The 22203-nt window shown below is 41.7% G+C and overlaps 1 protein-coding gene across 2 annotated transcripts in view; it reads left to right on the top strand.

Annotated features, from left to right (window-relative positions):
* dock5 (dedicator of cytokinesis 5) overlaps positions 1 to 22203 on the top strand; it is a 76229-nt gene that overhangs the window by 38352 nt on the left and 15674 nt on the right. For both annotated transcript variants that reach the window (XM_015343035.2, XM_015343028.2), the window contains exons 18-38: positions 153 to 333; positions 811 to 908; positions 1585 to 1674; positions 3693 to 3793; positions 4710 to 4844; positions 5597 to 5708; positions 6090 to 6160; positions 8653 to 8759; positions 9227 to 9363; positions 9525 to 9620; positions 10355 to 10453; positions 11188 to 11279; positions 13292 to 13370; positions 13996 to 14096; positions 15222 to 15280; positions 16305 to 16459; positions 17241 to 17326; positions 17988 to 18144; positions 19718 to 19758; positions 20668 to 20758; positions 21970 to 22089. In XM_015343035.2, coding sequence (XP_015198521.1) covers positions 153 to 333; positions 811 to 908; positions 1585 to 1674; positions 3693 to 3793; positions 4710 to 4844; positions 5597 to 5708; positions 6090 to 6160; positions 8653 to 8759; positions 9227 to 9363; positions 9525 to 9620; positions 10355 to 10453; positions 11188 to 11279; positions 13292 to 13370; positions 13996 to 14096; positions 15222 to 15280; positions 16305 to 16459; positions 17241 to 17326; positions 17988 to 18144; positions 19718 to 19758; positions 20668 to 20758; positions 21970 to 22089 — 2208 coding nt within the window. The remainder of the gene's footprint in view (positions 1 to 152; positions 334 to 810; positions 909 to 1584; positions 1675 to 3692; positions 3794 to 4709; positions 4845 to 5596; positions 5709 to 6089; positions 6161 to 8652; positions 8760 to 9226; positions 9364 to 9524; positions 9621 to 10354; positions 10454 to 11187; positions 11280 to 13291; positions 13371 to 13995; positions 14097 to 15221; positions 15281 to 16304; positions 16460 to 17240; positions 17327 to 17987; positions 18145 to 19717; positions 19759 to 20667; positions 20759 to 21969; positions 22090 to 22203) is intronic.

The raw sequence follows: 22203 nt of genomic DNA, 5'->3' as shown, positions 1-22203 counted from the left end.
TAGTAATCTGGTAAGAGAGTCAGTGGTAGGGCTGGAGCTTGAACCATGAACCTCCTGGAAACAAGTCCTTTACCTTAACCACTGGACCAGCTAGGATCTGTCAGTAAAGCCATCCAGAGCCCTATCATGACTGATCTGTGTTGTAAATGCAGGGTGATGTAAAAAAGGCAGAGGATGCCAAGACCTACCTGAGCCTGCCTGGGACCTGGGCTGAGGTGGAAGAGAAGGACAAACAGTCTGGGAAGCCCTTCCAGAACTCCAGCATCATTCCTGTCACCAAAGACAGCTTCCAAATCACGACGCTCACCTGCTCCACCAAACTGACCCAGAACGGTGAGCTGAATTTATGAACATACCCGAAATGACTAACCCTCAGACAGAATGATGCACACTGTGATAGATTACAAGGAGTGATTTTTTTTATTTTTTTAGCAGATCTTTTTGAAGCATTTAACCTCAGAATGAATTTAACCTAGTTTTCTCAGGTTGTGACCATCACATAAAATCATAAGGATTTCAAATGACATGAAGGAACACAGGGTACTGGCATCAAAAGTGTGGCTAGGTAGCTTGTTCCACACTCCAACAACCCTGTGTGTAAAGAAGCACCTCCCTTTCTTAGTCTTCCACATAGTTTTCTTCCAATGGTATAAAATGGACTAAGGCACAACAGGTTGGGCAATCAAAATGGCTGTTTTGTGGTGTGGACTGTACTCAAGTTTAAAAAAAAACTTATAAGAAGTGTGAAATTACAGTGGTGATCCTACACAGGGGAAGGGACTGACTGCTTGTAATGTCTGTTTCTCTCAGTGGACCTTCTGGGGCTCTTGAATTGGCGCTCTAACCCTCAGGACTTGGAGCAGACACTACAGAGGCTGATGGAGGTGGAGGGGAGTGAAATTGTCAAGGTGAGTGAGTTGGATGGCAGGGCATGGATAGGCACACAGAGTTTAATACTGGACATGTTCTGCCGCCACACACATTTAAACGCTAAGGAATTAAAACATTTAGAAAGTCTTTAAACTTGATGCCTAACTTATGGGCAGTCAGCTATGAAGAAGAATGAAATATCCTATCCATCCTTCCATTTTCTGACTGCTTTATCCAGTATCGCATCGCAGGGGAGCCGGAGCCTGTCCACAGGCACAAGGCTGGAATGCTACTCCATCTCAGGGCACACATAGACACAAACACACATGCCAGGGCCAGTTTTGCCAGTTAACCTATCTGTATGTCTTTGAACTGTGGGTGAAGAAAACCCATACAATCATGGGGAAAACATAAAACCCAGCGCAGATAGCACCCCAGGAATCGAACCCAGGGCCTCAGTGCTGCGAGGCAGCAATGCTAACTACAGCACAGTGCTGCCCATGACATACGCTAATGTTGTGTGTCTTTCCGCTTTGAAGCTTTTGTTAAGTCTTTATTTTAACATATCCTTTCCAAGCTCGGAACTTGTATCCATGGGCTTTGTGGCTGTTGTGGGTTTAGAGTGCTAACCACTGTTGCATGGGGCCTGTTAAATGTCAAAGATGGCTCTAACATTGGAGGGCGCCGGTACCCTGACTCTCTTTTTGCCCACAGTTTCTGCAGGACACTCTGGACGCCCTCTTCAATATCATGATGGTGACATCCGAGAAGGAGACCTACGACAAGCTGGTGTTTAATGCCTTGGTGAGTAGGAGTATGCACTCTCTGTATTAAGCAGAAACTGAAGCACGCAGGTGGGTTTAGTAATGGAATGCAGGCTAAGTCTGATCCCATGTTTCTCCTTTGTACTTTGGTGTCAAGAGTCACCTGCAAAAATCTAAGTAGCTGTAAGAGGTATAAGGCATATTAAGTATGAGGAAGAAGTCTTATTGTGTTCATTAATCCTGTTAGATGACATTGACTACAGAGCTTATTCAGGTGTGGTCCAACTTTCTTGGAATGGGTTTACCTAGGCCACAGACAGGTTCAGGTTCAGGTGAGTTAGAAAATCAGGGCATTTTCTTAAGCCTGGAACACACAAGCGCATTAATTTGCCTCACTGTCCAGATGTCTCCCAGACACAGTGCCATTTAACAGGTGCTTAGGCTCAGGGTGACAGCCAATGTCAGTATCTTGTCTTCAATGATACAAGAGAGAGTATCATTCAAAGCACAATACTCACCCTTCCCCCCTCCTTGTCTCTTGACTCCACTCTCTTTTCTTTCTTCTTCGACATACTGTAAGCTCCCTAATAATTAATGAATTTCTTCCTCCTCTTTCCCTGTTGTCACAGAGGTTCGAAGTCTTTGCCAGATACAGCTCTGCTTCTTTTTTATCCTTGAGAAGGGCCAGTGTGACAGATCTGATTAGGGCTTTTTGCGGTTGACACGTTGGTGTGTTGCAATCCGCTGTGGAGTAAAACAAGAAGACGTGAAGTGACACAACCCACATGTGGTCCCAAGCTTAGTAAAACCATTTTTGTAAAATGTGTAAGCCATGTCTTCAAATGTAGTGCTAACTCTTGTCTGAACCACTTTTTTTGTTGCTGTATTCGATCCTGAACTTTATTCGAACTCCTGAATTGCGTGGGAAACAGACTGCAGATATCTTTGATTTGATATATGAACTAGATCCATTCCTTTTTAGTCTTGAACTGAGATAACTGAGGGCACCTGGTACAAGTATTCAGAATCCTCAAAGGCATAAAGGAAGTCAACCCTTTGTATTTCTTCAGTATTGACAGTGAAACATGAACCAGAGGGCAGAAGTGGAAAACCATATAGGAAAAACATTTAAAAGCTGGAATAGGAGGCACTTCTTGGCCCAAAGTTATGTGGGAGTGTCAAGCCTTCTGAAGCTGACATCCTGCTTTCTTAAAGAAATGGCAAGATCCTTGGATCTAATAATTACCAAAACGGGCTAGATAAGCCAAATGGCACTCCTCCTTTGTATCCGTGCTTATAATAATAATAATAATAATAATAATAATAATAATAATAATAATAATAATAATCGTAATCGTAATCATAATAATCATAATAATCATAATAATAAAAATGAATTGCTTACACTTATATAGCGCTTTTCTGGACACTCCACTCAAAACGCTTTACAGGTAATGGGGACTCCCCTCCACCACCACCAGTGTGCAGCCCCTCCTGGATGATGTGATGGCAGCCATAGTGCATCAGAACGCTCACCACACATCAGCTCTCAGTGGGGACTGTTCTGTACAGCATAAGAATCTGAAACGCTCAGGAGCTTTGAGTATGGCATGCTAAAGGGTTGGGTTTCTAGCCAAATACATCACTTCTAGGATAGCCTTGAAAACTGTTGTCTGCTCCAATGCAAACCACTGCACTATTTCTAACACAAGCTATAGTCAAGTGTGTAATCTGAGTTGGTTTTTTTCTAGCTGGATTTGAAGCTCCAATCTTTTGCAGGCAATTAATTACAGGCCTTATACTTTGATGCTCTTACCACAGTGGGTACAATCTTACGGTTGCTGTCATTGGGTCGGGTCTGCGTCGAGTCAGGACCAGCTCTGCACCTGTAAAACACCTGTAACACCTGGGTGATGTAAAAGATTTTCAGTACAGTAGGCCTAACCTGACAAAAGTCTTAAGTATTTGCAAGTGCAGTATATTTAGACCATTGAGAACAAGTACTTCAAAATAGCATCATGGCACGAATTCTGATCTGCACTGATTCTGTCGCTGCAGGTGTTCATCATCACGCTGATAGGAGACATTAAGTTCCAGCACTTCAACCCTGTTCTGGAGACCTACATCTACAAGCACTTCAGTGCCACGCTGGCGTTCGCGTGAGTTTCTTTCCCATGGGGGCGGTCTTGAAAACGTGCTTTAATAATAATTCCTTACACTTATCTAATGCTTTTCTGGACACTCCAAAGCGCTTTACTGGCAATGGGGACTCTCGTCCGCCTCTAGTGCTCCAGTACGCTCACCACACATCAGCTATGGATGTACATCAGCTAGGAGAACAGTTATTAAGCCAATTCATAGATGCTATATACAAATGACCATAGGAAAGAATTTTAATGGTCAAATAGAGGTAGTTTCACAGTTATCCGGTGTTTATTTAATGTATAATGAGTTGCATAATGAGTGGATGAGACATGATTTGCGAATACAGCTGTTCAGTTTTTTCTAAGCAGGAAATTTGTAAAACAAAATTATGACATCCTAGTGTTTTTAGAAAAGTTTTATAAACTTCTAGGCAATATAGAAATTGAGACAAAAGGGGCATTTAAAACGAATAACTTCTTATGTTTATTTAGTGCTTTACCCCACAGTAGTTCACACAGCCCCACCTGGATGATACCCAGCAGCCATTCTGCACCAGCAGCACCAAAATGAGAAATTCCTTTATCATCTGGATTAAAGGTGACATGCAGGGAGACTAGGCTGTGGAGGACCAGAGTCAATATTAGCCTGGACACCAGGGAAAACACCCTGCTGCTCTACTCTTACAAACAGTGCCGTGGGATCTTTCATGTCCAATTAGTCACATGTCTCCCGTGCCAGTACTGACCAGGTCCAACCATGCTTAGCTTCCAGGATCTGACAAGATCAGGCTGGAAAATGGTAGCAGTGCTGTTTAAAACTGACCAAAATACTGGAAAATATCTCTTCCATTTTAATTTGACATTTACCTGAGCGGTTGACACTACAATTGCTTGATTGAACCACTGATGCAGGCTCTCCTTTCTCCTACAGGAAGCTGACCAAGGTGCTGAATTTCTATGTGGGGAATGCCGAAGACCCCAAGCTGACAGAATTTCTCTACTCCGCTCTCAAAGCCCTGAAATACCTCTTCCGTTTCATTGTACAATCACGAGTCCTCTACCTCAGGTCAGTTGGTCTCCATGTGACATCCTGCAAATTTTTGTACCTTGCAAAAGAATTTACCATGTATAGTTACAGACCTGTTACAAAGTGAGACTAACTGCAGTTACAGTCCTTAGTTCATAAACTCCTCAGATATTTATGGTATTGATTTACAGGTATTGAAAGTACTTAGAAACAGGAGGTCATTGTTTTTAATGTAAAGCTACCAAATTGATTTGAAATCTGTGTTATATAAAACACTGAATATATAAGTCACATATTCCAGTAATTCCATATTCCACTTGGACTCCTGGTTTAATTCCTGGGATGCTATCTGCATGGAGTTTGTAAAATTCTCTCCCTGTTTGTGTGGGTTTCCTCTGGGTGATCCAGTTTCCTCCCACAGTCCAAAGACATGTTTATAGGTTAAGAGTCTTCTGGGAAAATTGGCCTGGTGTGAGTGTGTGTCCTATGATGGACAGGTGTCGCATCCAGGGTGTGGATGCCTTGTGCCTGCTGCTTGCCGGAAAAGGCTCTGGCTCCCCTACAAGGATAATGAGGAATTTTGCAGGGAATTAAAGATGACAGCATTTTTGGGAGTATGCTAATGCTTTGTACTTGTTTTCACATAAAGTGTCAAAATATGTATTTGTGCTCAGGAATGCTGTAGTCATTCTAGCTTTGCTGTGTGAGCTTTGGGATTACTGTGATGAACTCGATGGAAGGAATAATCTCTCCTGTGTTTTACAAACTTTGTTTCTTTGTGTGCCTCTCAGATTTTATGGGAACAACGAAAACGGAGACGAGTTTTGTAACTCCATTCACACTCTCTTCTTATCCTTCAATAACCTGATGGACCGGCCGCTGGACGAGGGTGTGAAAATCAAGGTGAGTTTGGAGGAACAGCTGCACTAGGACTGCAAGTCAGAAATTATTGAGCCTCTGGACTGTAGTGCTTCAACTGAAGATTACAAAACTGAGCAAAAAGCATGAAATCGGTGCATAGTAAATGAAGAATCATATGCTGGTGTCTGGTGTGTGTGCTGTTAGCTGCTTTTTACCTCAAAGAATTATGGGAGTATGGAACAAGCTACTCAGCCATGTTGTTGAAATCAATACAATGATTTTTTTCAAGAAACAGCTGTTAAGAACCAGTAAGTTTCTAACTACCAAAAGGGTTAGATGTTCCAAAAGTCTCCTTTTCTTTGTATCTCTTCTTATGTCTCTGGGGTTCTTATCCCCCTCCTGACTGTTCTCTCTTCTCTGCAGGGCGCTATATTGAAATACCTCCCAACCATCATCAACGATGTCCAACATGTCTTTGAGCCCGTAGAACTCAGGTAATTCTGCAAATGAATGTTGCGATTCAGAAGCCAGTAAAAATGATTTATTTTGGAATTATCTTAAATGGTAGGTGTGTTACCCAAGCCTTAAATAGACCTCTGCTCTCACCAGTGAAGGTTCTGGATTCATCCAGCCCTTGGTCACACATTGTAGAGATTTGTAGAGACTTGTAGAGACAAACTATCTGTCCACACTGGTGCTGCAGAATCGCTTTCAACAGTGCGCACCCCGGGACATGGAGCAGTGGGGTTCATTTTCTTGTTCTGAAAGACGCATTGTGAGCCAGTAACAAAGCTTAAGAACATAAGAAAGGTTTAAAAAGAAGGGAGGCCGTTTGAACTGTTTGATCCAAGGATCTCATACAGCTGTTTCTTGAAAGAAGCTAGGATATCAGCTTCAACAACATGGAGTTTCATAATCTCACAACCATCTCTGTAAAGATGTACCTGCTGTTTTTGGCTTTAAATATACTTTCACATAGTTTCCACTTGTGTCCTCTGGTTCGTGTTTCCCTGTTAATTCTGAATAAGTTCGCTGGGTTGACTTTGTGGTCCCTCTTACTGTTCTCTTTTCGGGACTAAAAAGGATCTTCTTTTAGCCTGTCAGTACAGAACATTCCTTTAAGTCTTGGAATATATAATCATACCCCTGGGGGTGTACCTAGAACAGTGCACTCCATAAACTTAAGCGTATCAGTTTTACACATAAGACGTTTTTGGTACATTTTTTTTTGGTAAGACGTTTTGGGGCTGGGGGATTACACTGACGCCTCTGTGTCCCCAGGTGGAATACTGATAGACACAGGTAATCTTTCATCCCCACTGTTTTATCTATTTCAAACAAAGTATCATAACTGTCTTCTCCCTTATCTTGCTGTAACACTGTTGCACTGACTTCTTGGCTGAAGTGAAGTGAATTGAGAGCTTTGCATAAGAAACAAACAACAACTTTTGTTCTGGCCATGATTTCAGTTATACATTTCATATGTAAAAAAACCAACTTGCAAATGTTCCGATTCATGTATTAGTTTAAGGTCTCAATTAATTTTTAAATGAATTTGGAATGAATTGAATTATATTAAGAGTGCTAAAATGAAGGTTAAGTGCTGTGTTTACAACATAGTGTAAAGTAGTTCAGTAGGTTTATGTAGTCTGTGCCGAATGCTGCCTTGTGATTTGATTGTCGGAACAACGTATTTGCGAAGTATCAGGTAACAGAATTCCAGCCCTGCTCAGAGCAATATATTTGTGAATCTGCAGATAAAAAATAATGCACACCTGTATCCAATTTCTCTTCTCTGGATTGTTTGTAGGACATCATTATTGTTTCTCTAATATGGTGACCAAAACCATGAATAAAACTGCCATCTTACAAGTGCATTTTACAATCTGAATGTAACTTCCCTTAATTTGTATTGTATGCTTTTAACTGTATATTATAAAATGTTGTTAGCCTTTTTTATTGCTAGGGTTTGTACAAGGAAGTTCTCTATAAGAGTGCCTTTGTTTTAACCAGTGTGGCATTCTTTTAGTATCTGTGTTCTTTTCTAATGAGTACATTAATACTTACCCTCCTTTGTGTGCTCTTAGGTTTACATGTTCATTATTCTGCTTGTTATAGTAAATGAAGTAAATTAGTTATAGATTTTATAATAAGTGATCAGCAGTTGGTGACTCAAAAGCGAGTGGTCTGGAACTGGGCATGGTTGAGGAAACTCTGATTTAAAGGTTTTGCTCTTGAAAAGAGGTGTTGCATTCAATAAAAATCTGAGTCTTACCGGTGGTTAAATGAGAAAACTTGCTTGATTTAAAGTCATTGATACAACTTAACTTTTTGAGCATAAGATCTGAATTGCTGTGAGCAGTGGGCGATCCTGTATCATCAACTATTGGCAAGCACACTAACAGACGTGCTCTTTAAAGACCCTTCTCCTATCTCATTTTGCTTGACCTCTCTGACTGTTGTGGTGTCTCCGGGGGAAAGTTTATGTAAATGAAAGTAGTACTCACACCACACTTTTCTTTCCTGAGTTTCATGGCATTTCGTCTTCCAACTCTCTTCCAAATACAGTCCATAATCCATTCCCTTAATCCTGATCCGATCCGAGTTCCTAAAGTCCGTAATAAAGCCAGTCTGCGATGTATCCTTATCTCCTTTCAGTAGTCCGTTATTCTTTAGCCCGATCTTAACATGCACCTCTTTCCTTTCTTTTCCTCCAAACCGCATTCACCGTATCGGCTTCCACCCTGTTCACTGCCTCCGGGGCACTTATATTTCGGTTCCTGATGCGGCTCAGCTGTGTCTCATTGTTTCTTAGGGTAGACCCTTTCCATTTACTGGTCAGCTGATTCTTTTTGGCCGCCATCTTGCTAAGGTCCATCTCTAGTATTTTCAGTGTTTCGTTCCGGAAATACCTGTTAGAGATGACCCTTGCCCGGGTCCTCTTACACTGTGTAGGCTTATCTTTCTCTGTGTCTGTTTCCTCCAGTGTTCTGCTGACCAAATTCATTGAGAGCATCCCAGACTTCCAGCTGGTGCGCCAGAAATTGGGCTGTATGTGCAAGATAGTGGAAAGTGACCTCTTCAGACAGCCAGGTGAGCCCCGGGTGATACCTGCTCGAACCTGCGTCAGCACACTGCTCGGCGATCTGAGTCACGTCGTGCAAGCACGCGCATCCTGGATCAGCATTGAATAAACCTTTACTTGTTTCTTTATAGGAAATATATGTCCTTTTTGATCAAAAAAAGATAATGGCAAAAGTAGTAATTGACACTAAAAGGTATTTCTATTTCTGTTAGACAGTGTTTGATTGCCCTTCAGTATTCTTTGAGTTTTGTAAAGGGTGCTGTGCACAGAAACTGAACACACTGAAGTAATCAGACACTGGGTATATGTGAAAGCTCAAGAAGAAATATTTCATGTAATATTCAAAGAGGTTCATGCAAGCAGGCACAGAGATTTATGATCCACCCACGCCTAACAAGTTACAGATAATCTGAGGGCTGCTTCCACCTGTGCTGGACACAACGTCTCACGTTGGCGTCCATGTCCGCCCTTCCAGAGTGTCGAGATGTGCTGCTCCCCCTGATGACAGACCAGCTCAGTGGCCAGCTGGATGACCACTCCAACAAGCCAGACTATGAGGCCTGTGGCCAGCTGCTCAGCACCATACTGGACATCCTGGACAGGAAGGATGTGGTGAGTCCGTAAAAAGTAGAGCGGGGGTGGGGGGGCAGGCTCTTCTCACACCCCCAGTGTGAAAAGCTGGGATTGCCCAGGAGACTGACATAAGTTGGTTTTCTGTCCTTCAAGCTCTTACTCTTTGTCTCATTATCCCCCTCCCGTTCTTCATCCCCCAGGGTCCCACCTCGGCTCACGTCCAGATGATCATGGAGCGCCTCCTTCGCCGGATCAACCGCACCGTCATCAGCATGAGCCGCACCCTCCCGCTCATCGTAAGAGGACAGCTGTTCTTCCTCGCCCCTGTGTCTCTGTATCTCTGTGTATCTGTCTCGGTTTCTTTGTGTGTCTGTCTCTGTCTCTTTCTCTCTGCATGTGTCTGTGTTTCTCTCTGTGTTTGTGCCTGTCTCTCTCCGTTTGTGTCTGTCTGTCTCTCTTCTGTCTCTGTCTCTCTTTCTTGTGTGCGCACATGTAAGGGAATTTCTACAATTGTGCCCCCATCTTTCTGAAAGTCTTTGTAGTCTCTGTCCTTGATGCCCAAGTGTTGCCATTCCAGAGAACAAAGCAAATATTGCACTGGGTGAGCAGTAATAGTGGTGGTGATGTAAGGTATGACTCAGCTTGACAGCTAATAAGAGGAAGTTGGCTCGTTAGTGAGAGGTTGTGAACAAACCTGGCAGAATTACAGAGTGTGATTATTATGTGGAAGTAATATATTAACAAAATCATGGTAATTATCATATTAACTTGACAGTCGACTATTTGTTATAATATGATTATTTGCCGCACTTTCTTTGCCCTATTGTAGCATCGTACATGAAGATTGAGATGGTGGGGTGTTTTGAAGCAGTAACTGTTTAAACATGATTCTGTAATGTGATATCATGTCATTGATGGTGTATAAATACAGTACCATGTCAATAATTTGAGGCTAATCAAGTTATCCTGCCTGTTGCTGTAGATTGTTGTAATTTCACAGGCTTCCTTTTTCTACTTCTTCTCTCTTCAGGGTCACTATCTGTCCTGCATGACGGCCATCCTGAAACAGATGGATGACTCTCACTACTCCCACTACATCAGCACCTTCAAAACACGACAGGACATCATCGTAAGTCAGGCTTTCCTGAGGTGCCAACTTGTGCGTAAAGAAACGTTGAATTTCAGAGCAAATGTAGTCCTCACAACTTACAATGAAACATTTACATATAGCAGGGAAGCAATACAGGATCTGGAAAAAAATACATATTTCACTTAAAACACAGTTAGGGAACTTTTTTGTTTATATGAGAAGAAATTGATCTGAGAGCTTTTAGATGTGTCCTGTACATGTGGCATGCAGAAATTATTCTGTTGTTGCATTTAAGAACATAGGAACAGGTACAAACGAGAGGAGGCTTTTAGGCCACCTAGTTTCTTTTGTAGTTAGTAGCTACTTGATCCAAGAATCTTATCCAGCAGTTTTTTTGAAAGAAGAATCCCACCTGGGCATCTTGTTCCACATTCACACAAACCTTTGGTTAAAAAGGTGCCTCCTGTTTTGGGTTTTAAATGCTTTTACATGTAGTTCCTATTTGTATTTTTAGTTCATTTCACTTTTGATTCTAAAGTCCAATAGGTTGACTTTGTCAATGCCCTTTGAATACTTGTATCAGAACATAAGGACCAGGTCTGGGAGCGCAACAACGCAGTCATCCCAGTCATAGGTGGAAGCACATTACTCACAAACCCCCAAAAGCTCTTTGTCATGGGACACATATTTGCAGGTACAGGGTGCAGCTTTGCAGGAGATTCTGATAACTCCTTATCTCTCTCTGTTTGTTTCTCATCCCGGATAATGAACAGGATTTCCTGATGGAGACATTCATCATGTTTAAGGATCTGATCGGGAATGTGTTCCCTTCGGACTGGATGATCATGAACCTGCTGCAGATCAGGTTAATGCACTGCACAGCCCTTTTCTCATACAGCTCAACTTCACAATTCTGGCCCTAGGGACTCAGCCGTGGATTAGATCAAACATTTCATTCCGTATGTCAGTTAGAATTTATGAACCCAGTAGTGAATGGCCTATATTTACTTGCATCTTACTGCTTCAGTCTACGAACAAATCTGCTAGGGAATACTGGGCTTATAACTTATATGATAATATTAATTCCAGTCAGGGGATGTCAGTCTGATTATCAGAAAAATTAGCAATGTTCTCAGATGGAGTTCCCAGTTGGGTTGCCCTGCCCAGAAGGTGTATTTGTTTCTGTGTTTAAGTATCAGTCCTGGGACTAGAAAAACGTAAACATAGGATCAGATGCAGATGATCAAAGAGCGTTCTTCATGATTCTGGCTAATTCACCTGGTAATTCAATAAGACCACCATGCTGAAGAATAAGCAGTGGGGTGGACCACAGCAGAAATGCAGAGAAGACAGGGCACAAAAAGAAGAAAACAAGAGATACAGGATCATCTTTCTCTTCCTCCAAAGCCTAAGCCATGAGAAAGATTCTTGTTTTTATCTACGAGACCCAATTCTGGCTGGGTAATCGTAGTTATTGGTATAAGAGATCTTACGGTCTTATTGCTCTAGTCATGTAAATATTTATTTGACTGCAGTAGTATACAGTACACTATGCTATTCTATAGTCATTTGGACTAACGCTTGTTTTTTTTCTTGTCTATTGTTTCTTACAACTGTTCTAGTAACAGTATTAAATCTGTATATTAGAAGTAAAAGCTAGGGTGTAAAACTGAATTTTAAGACAGGATTGTCATCCTGTCATCTCTTGTCATCTCTAATGACAGCTCTTTCATACTATGCATAAATCTGAGCCCAGGCTGAATTGATGTACACAGTGTGTTTGCAGAAAGACTTATGCACACTTAAGGGCCCAGGGAACAATTTAATATCAGGTGTGTAAGAGTGGGATAGAGAATTGCAAAAAACACAAAAAAGCAAGAGAGTGGGAATAGAATGCAAGTTACATGTGGTAGGTTAATTTTAGCAATCAATTCAGATTTGTAGAAAGGAGAGGCTGCATGAAACTGGAAAATGAGAGCTGTACTGAACATGAAATTAAAAACACTGTGCCTGAAAGTGGAATCACGAGACCACACCAGTGTCATTTGTTTTTCGTCAGTTTGGTTGAAGCATTAGGTTTTTTTTAATTTAACCTTTTAATTCTTCATTTTAATTAAACACCATTAGTTATTTTGAGCTCTTAAACAGAACTTCAGATTATTTTAACACTACTAACACTGCCTGAAAAACTGATTCTTCCTGAAAAATCTGTTATAAAGCTTGGAGGAAATAATTGCAAAGTGTCCAAATGAGTGAGATATTAGTTTTATTCAGTTTTCCATTAAGCAGGGGGAAGCCCTAGGGTGCTGGAGATATGAAAGTTTCCACTTGAACTCGGCAGGCCGGTGTTAAATTCAGCTGTACTCTTCTTAACCTCCATCAGATTGTGTTTGCACCATGTTTAGAAGCTCTTCCTGTTGAATTGCTAGCTTATTTTAACATTATCTCTCTGTAGGGCATCTCATGCCCCATTTTACAGATCCACTTTATGGGCGTGTTTTAATTCCAGCTCACGTCTCTCTTAAAAATGACCAGTTTGCTCCATTAGACTTTTTTTAGCTTCTGACTTGTGGTTTAAGAATAGAAAAGCAATTAACGGGTGTAATTAAACACATTAAATCAGTAATGAAAATAATTATTAGCTTTTAATTAAGGATTCAAGTAAGTAACAGAGCTCAGCAGACCCAAGCATACTTGGACCAGGTCTCAGTATCATTTTTTATATTTAAACATTCCTACTAAAATGTTTCTTACTGATGTGTAGTTGTGGATGTAATTGTGCTACAAATCTAAATTAAGCAATTTTCTGCCTACATTTGTTAGTTTTGCATTTTTTCTCATTTCTCTTTGTTTTGATTTAAACTTTTACCATAACAGAGTGTTTCTGCGTGCAATCAACCAGTATGCAGAGGTTCTCAATAAATACTTCCTGGACCAGGCCAGTTTTGAGCTGCAGGTAACTCCTCTTTGTACAGTGAAATGATCCTGCTTCCTTCGAGTTAACAAAGATGTTTTAGAAATTAGAAGACACATTGTACAGTTTTGTATCACTGTAGTGTGCTGTGAAACCGAGAGTCTTCTGTATAGCTCTGTACTTCCTTTAAGATGTGATGCCATAAACAATACTATTATTTAATGTTTTATAAAAATGACTATGCCCTACTTTCTCAAACCCAGGCTCTTCAATGTCAATACTCAGTGTTGATTTTTTAGGTATCTACTGATGAGCTCTGTGAAGGCACAATGCCCATTGTTTTTGTCTTTGTTATAAGCTATATACAGTAAGCACGGTCTTCTAAAGTCAGGATATCTGCAAGATTTACCGGCATCAAAATTGACACGCTGTCGAGGCTGGTTTTGGGAGAGCAGTTTTCAAATGGATAAAGAATTATTTTTTGTATTTCCTAGTTAGCATTTTGGCTGACCTCATATGAATGGATTAATATGGGATGGCCTGTTTGTCTGCAGCAAAAAATAACAGGGATTGCTGCAAGGTTTCACTCCTGTTGGTCCGCAGTTTCAGCGCTTGGTAAAACCATATGGTACTAGTCTGGCTCCTAACTCCTGTTCTCCTTGCGCAGCTCTGGAACAACTACTTCCACTTGACCGTGGCCTTCCTTACCCACAAGTCCCTGCAACTTGAGACTTTCTCCCAGGAGAAACGCAACAAGATCCTGAACAAGTAAGTCTCCCAGAAACAAGTTCATTTCTATTTTAGTCTTCACAACTTGGTTTGTTGTTGTAACACTGAATTAGAATGGGAAGGCAGTTATTAAAATCTCTAAAATACATTGAAGAGAAATTGTCTGATGTGCATTAGTGTTCATTTTCCCTGTAGAGCTGATTTTACTTTAGAAAGTTGTTTAGTATATGAAAGAACAGCGCTCTAATGGTATGCTCATTTTAATTAGTTTTAATTGCTATTCCTGCTAGAATACTGTGCAATGCAGAATGTGCTCAGAATTAATGTTCCCTGTAGATTTTTTTGATGCAGAATTTATAATTTCCATCTAATTACTTCCTTTTCTAGTTTTGTTTGTTCCAAATGTATCCGTTGTTTCTACAATGTCAGGACAGTCAGGAAAACACATTCCCAGAGTAGCCAGTTTGTCCAGATGAAGTAATTGGGCAAAGGAATGTATGCTGAACAAGACAGCTTGCAGTTTTTAAAGTCAAGAGAGGAGGCAGACTTCCATCTTTCTGATTTTTACTAAGGAGAAGGGGAATATCTGCTACAAATGGCTAATGAAAGCAACTTAAAATGTGCTGGTTTTCTGAATTGTTCAGCATTATATGTTGCTTTACTTTTGCTGTTTTAGAGTAGATGTTTTGTTACTACAACTGAGATTTATACAAAATGTTGGACGTTGTGAAATTAAGTCATTCTGAAATGCTAAAACTTAAAGATTAATAGAAAAACACAAATATGGTTGAACCCAAGTCATGTTGAACCCACTGCTTTCAGATCAGAAAACTGTTCCATCGCTCATAGTGATCTGTTCACTTTTTCTCAAAGGGGTAGTTTGAATGAAATGAACAGAATGATCAAAAGTGGTGAGATCATATTGGAACAAGAAGTGGATAATTACACATTGTTTATGTTGTGCTCTTTTAACAGAAATCTGAAATTTAAATTCAGCATTCAAAACATTGTGAGCAGAATTTGAAGGAAATATGATTAGAATTCAAAACCTTGTGTAGAATTCCACTGAACAAATACAATGAGATAGATACTAGATTCTATTTAACTTACTTGAACTTAATACTGGGTAAATAACAGTATTCCCTTCTGTTTTTGTCTGTTAAGATATGGAGACATGAGGAAGGAAATTGGCTTTAAGATCCGGGACATGTGGTACAACCTTGGTAAGAAAGAGCCTGTGGTTTTCCTGGAACATACTGTACTGGCAGAAACAGCCATTTCATGTCAGTACAAGCAGTCAGTAACAGAAGAAATTGTGCAGCAAGCTTCTCAGTTTATCTCTAAATTTATAACTGTAAGAAGGCATTAATAATTTTTCTTAATGTTTAAAGAAATGTTAAGATTGTGCAATGCACTAGTAATATTATGTGCAATTTTAGTCACCGTGTTATAAAAAAGATATTTATTTTGGAGCTAGCCAAGACAAGAGCAACCAGGTACATTCCGGGGCTTAACAGAACATTCAACTGTAAGAGGCTAAAACAGCTGAATCTTTTTAGTTTTGGAATGAAAAGACAGTGGGATGACCTGATCCAGGTATTCAAAATCATGGACAAAATCAGCTGATTGGACTTCTTCAGAATAAACATTGAATCACAAGTGGAAACTACACAGAAGTGCGTTTGGAACTGAGAGGAGGAGATGCTTCTTTACACAAAGAGTAGTGGGAGTGTGAAGCAAGTTACTCAGCCATGCTGTTGAAGCAGATACCCTGGCGCCTTTGAAGGAATGGCAAAATAAAATCCTTGGATCACTTAGCTACTAACTACCAAGCTGGCTAGATGGTTTAGAATGTCAGTATCTTCTTAATAACATCGTTCAAGTCCTTAAGAAATGTTTGAAATGCTTGTTATTAATACCAAATGGAAAAATCCCTTTGTGAAAAACCAACTGTTTTGAAAAATCTGTTTTGCATATGGAATGAATTGTGTGCAGCTTTGGCGTATTCCTTCTTCTACATTTTTATTCCATCAGATAATTCCATTCTTTGCATTTCACTGAAAAAATGCTTGGAGGTTTAAAGAATTGTATTTAGTCTATTTGAAGCAGTGAAAAAAAAGATGGATCGCGTCCCTTCTGCTCAGAATGCACAAACTTGGCTCTTCATCTTTAAGGATTCTAACAGATAACTGACAATTTTCTTGAGGTAAAAAAAATAAAACCTTGCGAGCCCTCTGTAACCCCTAGGTCCCCACAAGATGAAGTTCATCCCATCCATGGTGGGCTCAATCTTGGAGGTGACTCTGGTTCCGGAGCCCGACCTGAGGAAAGCCACCATCCCCATCTTTTTTGACATGATGCAGTGTGAGCACAACTTCAGCCCCAACCACACCTTCCAAATGGTGAGCCCCATTTTCCTGCGAATCCCGAGCATTGAAAAGAGCCTTTTTAGCTGTAACTGCAGCAAAGACGTCACCTGAGCACTCGCGACAGATTAACATTCGCCATCACCCTGCAGACTGTTATTCCAGCCACCACTGGCAGCAGTGCAAGCCGTACATCTTTGACACATGCTGTGTACCAGTTTGCAGATGTGGTCTTGAGGGATTCTAACCCATTCCTTTCATAGCCTAGACAAGCATGTTCACTGGTCTCTGAGCCCTACATGACACATGTTGCCACAACTCATGCAAAACACTCTTGTTTACATAGAGTAAGTTCATTTTGGTGCTCGGTATGTATTTTGGAATTACTTGTATAACAGGGGTTTTAGTGCTCACAATACAGTTTTTACAGTTCTCAAGAGGGCACAGACCCCAAAGTTTGATGCTTCTCTGGGCTCAAACTCTAGGGTCTGTGCAGGGCTCAGGTGCTCAGAGGTGTGTGTGTGAGATGGCAGTATATTGTGGCAGTGTAACTATTGATCAAATGCATTGATGCCTATAAACCACTTCAATCGCTGGTGAGTAAAGTGTTGGGGGGGGGGGGATGGATTGAACTGGCTGCAGCAGAGATGTCACACAAGCCCCGACACGCCATTTCTCCCAGCAGCAGGTTTTAAGCTGGTTGGGGCTGCGCACACAGTTCCTCCTGGTCCACTGAAGAATGCTACCTTCGCAGTTTAGAAGTATTGATTTTTATGGGCTTGAAGTCCCGCTAATGGAGACTATCTGTGTGCCGCAGTTTGAGAATGAGCTGATCACGAAGCTGGACCAGGAAGTGGAAGGAGGCCGTGGGGATGAGCAGTACAAGGTCCTCCTGGAGAAGACGTAGGTTTGCCCTTTCCAGCTAACACGTCCTGTCATCCTTTTGTGTCTGTGTCCATCTTTCTGTCTAGTTATGTATAATTAAAACCCATTTGAGGCATTTCATTTCCTTCCTGTCAGAGCCATCCTGGAGATCTCTGCATTTACAGCTGTACACTAATCCTATATTTGGGTCTGTGTTTGACTGTGTGTTTATCTCTTATATGGTTTTGTCTTTTGGGCTGTGCAAAGTGCAGATAAGTAATAGAGCCTTCCTCTGTCACGCCAGCAATTAACCTTCTTGCCATGTATCACTCTCACTTATCTGTGCCAAACACATTTTCCTCACAGGTGCTATCAAATTGAAACAATACTGTGTCATCTTTGAAGAACATCTTACATTTCGGACACAACAGCAGCCTTCATCAAAAGCAGTTGCTGAGCAACTAATCACTGTTTTAATTTAATGACAGTGACCTGTTTCTTTCAGTTTTGAAGGTTTTAGCTCATACCTGTACATAGAATAATACAGGTAAATGGACTAGACTCCTGGTGCTCTATAGTTTGATCCATTTCAGGTTGCTACCATTTCCTGTTTTTTTTTAAGTTTTCTTACGCAGCTGTCTGTCCAGTTCTTCCTGCTGGACCTCTCCTTGGTTACCTGTGTTTGTGTGTCTGCCCGCAGACTGCTGGAGCACTGCCGCCGCCACCGCTACCTGTCTTCCTCGGGGGAGTCTCTGGCCCTGCTCCTCAGCAGCCTGCTGGAGAACCTGCTGGCCTACCGCACCATCACGCACGACGAGAGCCCCGAGCACCGCATGAGCTGCACTGTCAACGTGCTGGTGCGTCCGCTCACCTCCACCCCCCAGCCCCGCAGCTCCCCAGTCCCCCATAGCCCCCCGGTGTGCGCTGAGCAAGTTGGGGGCAACAATGGGCCTTGGAGAAATGTGCCACAAATCTTCAGATACTGACACCGATTACTCCATTCCCTTCGTCGTAGTGATATGCAGTGCTGTCTGTGTGCAGCGCTGCGTTTTTCAGCTCAATTAATCAGAAATCATAAGATGTCCCGATGCCATCCTATGACTGAAAAGGAAATTGAGTGGTTAGTGTGCTTAACTTAACGGGTACTCTACTCCATTTTTAAAGCCAGTTTCAAGAAACACTTGGATGAGATCTTCTGACAAATGCTGCAGAACTCTTGACTGCCAAACAGGGCAGCTTTGCCAAAGGTTACACATGAGAGAAGGCTATTTCTTATGTCAGTAATAGTTATAGAAATAATAATTATTTACACTTATGTAGTACTTTTCTGGACACCCCAAAGTGCTTTACAGGCAAATCGACGGCAGCCGTAATGCGCCAGTACGCTCACCACACACCAGCTATCAGTGAAGAAGAGAATAGAGGGATGAAGCCAGTTCAGAGATGGGGATTTTTAAGAGGCCATGACTGGTAAAATCCAGGTCGAGATTTGGCCAGGACACTGGGGTAACACCCCTACTCTTTTTGAAAAACACCCTGGGATTTTTAATGATCATGGAGAGCCAAGACTTCGGTTTTACATCTCATCTGAAGGACGGTGCCCTTTAACAGTTCCCGTCACTATACTGGGGCATAAGGACCTACACAGACTGCAGGAAGAGTGCCCCCTACTGGTCACACTAATACCTGTTTCAGTAACAATCTTAGCTTCTCCAGGAGATCTCCCATCTGGCCATTACTGGCCAGGCTCACACCTGCTGAGTTTCAGTGAGTGGCCTGTTGTGAGATGCAGTTTGCAGAGTGCCTGTGGGATAGGGTTTGGATTAGCTGGCCAGGGCTGTTTAGGCTCTCAACAATACCTGCCTGGCTCCACCACCAGGCCTGCGTTGATATCTCTGTGGGACACGTGTGCTCCAGCTGGCCTAAATCCTCCTGTTTTTCGCTGGGAAGCTCCTAGTTTGTCTAGAAATGACTCTGATAGCTTGGAAGGTTGGAGGATCACTGTTGGCACTGTGAGCTGAGGTGTAAAGAAACAATTTGTAATTCCAAATCGGGTCGATACAAAATAAGAACAGTATTAATCTCGGTAGTCCCCGTGTCAGTATGTTAAACACAAAACAGAGCAGACTCAAACACGGCAGTGTCTTTGGCTTTAGGCATCGTTAGAAGGAATGTCATCACTTGCATATCAAGTCCAAGGTTCATCGACTGAACTGTTATTATTTCATTGTGGATATATACTGCTCCTTTTTTTGCATACTTCTTTTTATTAAGGAAAAAGGCAGAAATAATGCTGGAATGAAACAGAGCATGTTTTGATCAAACTGGAACAGCTTGTTCATCTTGTTCTTTGCACAGTATACACAGTAGTGTATAAACCTCCCAGGTTTACAGTTTCAACATTTCAGAATCGTCTTGTCTGTTTTGCAGAACTTCTACAAGGAAAAGAAGAGGGAGGACATCTATATCCGGTAAGCCTTGTGAAGTGTGGAGGGAAGGGAGCTAAGGTTGCGCTGAGGAACAGGAAAAACATATACTGTGCACCAACAGTTAAAAGGGATATCTCCGCTTGGTGCAGTTATACTTCTTGCCAGCTTCACCAAGTGGACTTTTCAGGAAATGGGAAAGCAGAAACCTGTGATCACCAGTACCGTAAAAAGATCACCCTGTAGAGGTCAACTTAAGGTCTCTGCTTAAGAAACATTTATTCAACCCATATTTGCCACGCTGTTGTTTACTAATCTTTTCATTTTTGATCATGATCCTCCAGTGCACTCACCTGTGGAGTGATTTGTCACATGGCAAGCTCCAAAGTGCCTGACAGGAGAGTCCGCTCTGATTGGGGGAACGTGACGTAACTCGATGACATTGTGCAACAGATATCTGTGTGTGCTGTTTGCCAGGAAGATGAGAGAGCCCTGGCTGGCTTAATTCCAGCCCTGCTCCATCAACATCAGCTTAATTGTGAGGTCTCACTTAGGGAATCCTGGTCACGGCTGTGGAGCTGGCAGTACAACTCTGGCTCGAAGTCATTACTTCTAGGCCATAGCCTACTGTACCTACTGTAATATGAGTCCCTCATGCTACTTCAGCCCCATGGGATCACCTTACTGTAGGCTTTTAGAAAAGGAACAAACACAAAATAAAAATATTTGTTTGAAAATCCCCCCAAAAAGGGCTCTTCTGTTAGATTTCTACTGCACTTTACACCTTCATTGTGTTGCCTGTTTCACTGGAAAGAAGACCGGTGTTAACTGTGAGGTTAAAATAAATTAGTCACACTTTCTGCTAGATGGGCATGCTGACCACAAAGCTTGGGCTGTAGTGCTCGTTAAAAACACCATGGCTAAGTCTGCACTTCACTCTTTCTCACTTTCCAGGTATTTGTACAAGCTGAGGGATTTACACCTGGACTGTGAGAACTACACAGAGGCTGCCTACACTCTCTTACTGCACGCTGAGCTCCTGGAGGTCTGATAGTCCGAAAAACTCCTGTGGGTGTGGTTCTGCCCAACAGAACTGAAGTGCACTGTTTATATGAGTAGAGTAGAGTTCATTGTCAACTGCACAAGTACAATGAAATGCTTATTTGCATGTTTGCTCCTCTATAAAGACATCAAGGAAACACCAAAAACAAAAACACAGAACAGTGGTAGCAACAACAAGTTAAATAACATACATCTGTGTGAGCCAGTGGTAGGAGTTCAGTAATCTGACAGTTTGAGGGAAGAAGCTGTCTCTGAGTCCAGACATTTGTGCCTTTATGCTCCTATAACACTTACCGGAGGGAAGGGGGGAGAAAAGTGTGGAAATGGTATCCTTAACGATACTTCCAGCATTCCTGAGGCAGCGAGTAGGAAAAATGTCTACTACTATATGGCCCAGGAAATGCACACTACACACTTAAATAATTTTGATTTATTTTTATCCATCAGCTTAACAGCTTTTGAGAATTCTCTGCAGTAACCTTTCATGGACAAAGTTGCAGAAAAGAGGTTCAGGTCTTAGTGAAAGCTCTCATCTGTAGTATACAATATTTGCGCCTACACGTAGTTCACAAGATGAGTTTTTTAATGTTGTGGTTTTCTGCCACTTTCTATCAACTCGTCCTGTTTGCCTGTGAGTTTTGCACAAGCCCAGGCAGTAGATGTGACCTCTATTTTCCTGCACTGACTGTCTGTGAAGGTTGCTGGGGGATGGGTAGGTTGCTGCAGCTAGCCAAATGATTCATATTAAGACATCACATTCCAACCATTTTTTCCTCTGATAAATTATGTGGATTTGACCACGTAATGGGACAGTCACTTTTTTTTCCTTCAAGCAATACTTTCTGGGACTTTTTGGAAAAATTGCCTAAGCTGCTCCAGTTGCCTTTAACATATTAACTTTTCAGACTAATAATTTATAGGCTGTTTATGAAAATGACTCATGGTGTGTAGATACTCAAGGGCAAAGATAGATGACCCACTGAAACTCAGTCAGTTTTAATGGTTGAATTAAAAAGTCATGAAGAAGTGGCTTTGTCATTTGCTCGGTCACGTTTCAGCTTCAGAACTCCAGAGTAAGGATGGCTTTGTAATAGAGGAAGTCATTCAGAACCACCTCTCAGTGTCGAAGGGCCTGTTTTCCAGCGTTGCACAAACCTGAGGTGTAATGGACTGTGCCTGTCCTTGTGTCTCTAGTGGTCCGACCAGCCCTGTGCTTCCCACCTCATCCCACGGGATGGCTCCAAGGTGTGGTCCCAGCAGGAACTCAAAGAGAAGCTCTTCCAGGAGATCATCCACTACCTGGACAAAGGCAAGGTTAGGAATTCAGACATTTCTTTTATTGAACAGCATCACCTGAGAACCAACTGTGATTTATAGGAAAGACCTGACTAGCCAGCTCACTCCACTACTACTGAATTCACACAACAC

Source organism: Lepisosteus oculatus, chromosome 2 (genome assembly GCF_040954835.1).
Source record: "Lepisosteus oculatus isolate fLepOcu1 chromosome 2, fLepOcu1.hap2, whole genome shotgun sequence".
NCBI classification, from domain to species: Eukaryota; Metazoa; Chordata; class Actinopteri; order Semionotiformes; family Lepisosteidae; genus Lepisosteus; species Lepisosteus oculatus.
The sequence above is the reverse complement of the archived record's forward strand: the minus strand, read 5'-3'. Positions and strand labels throughout refer to the sequence as shown.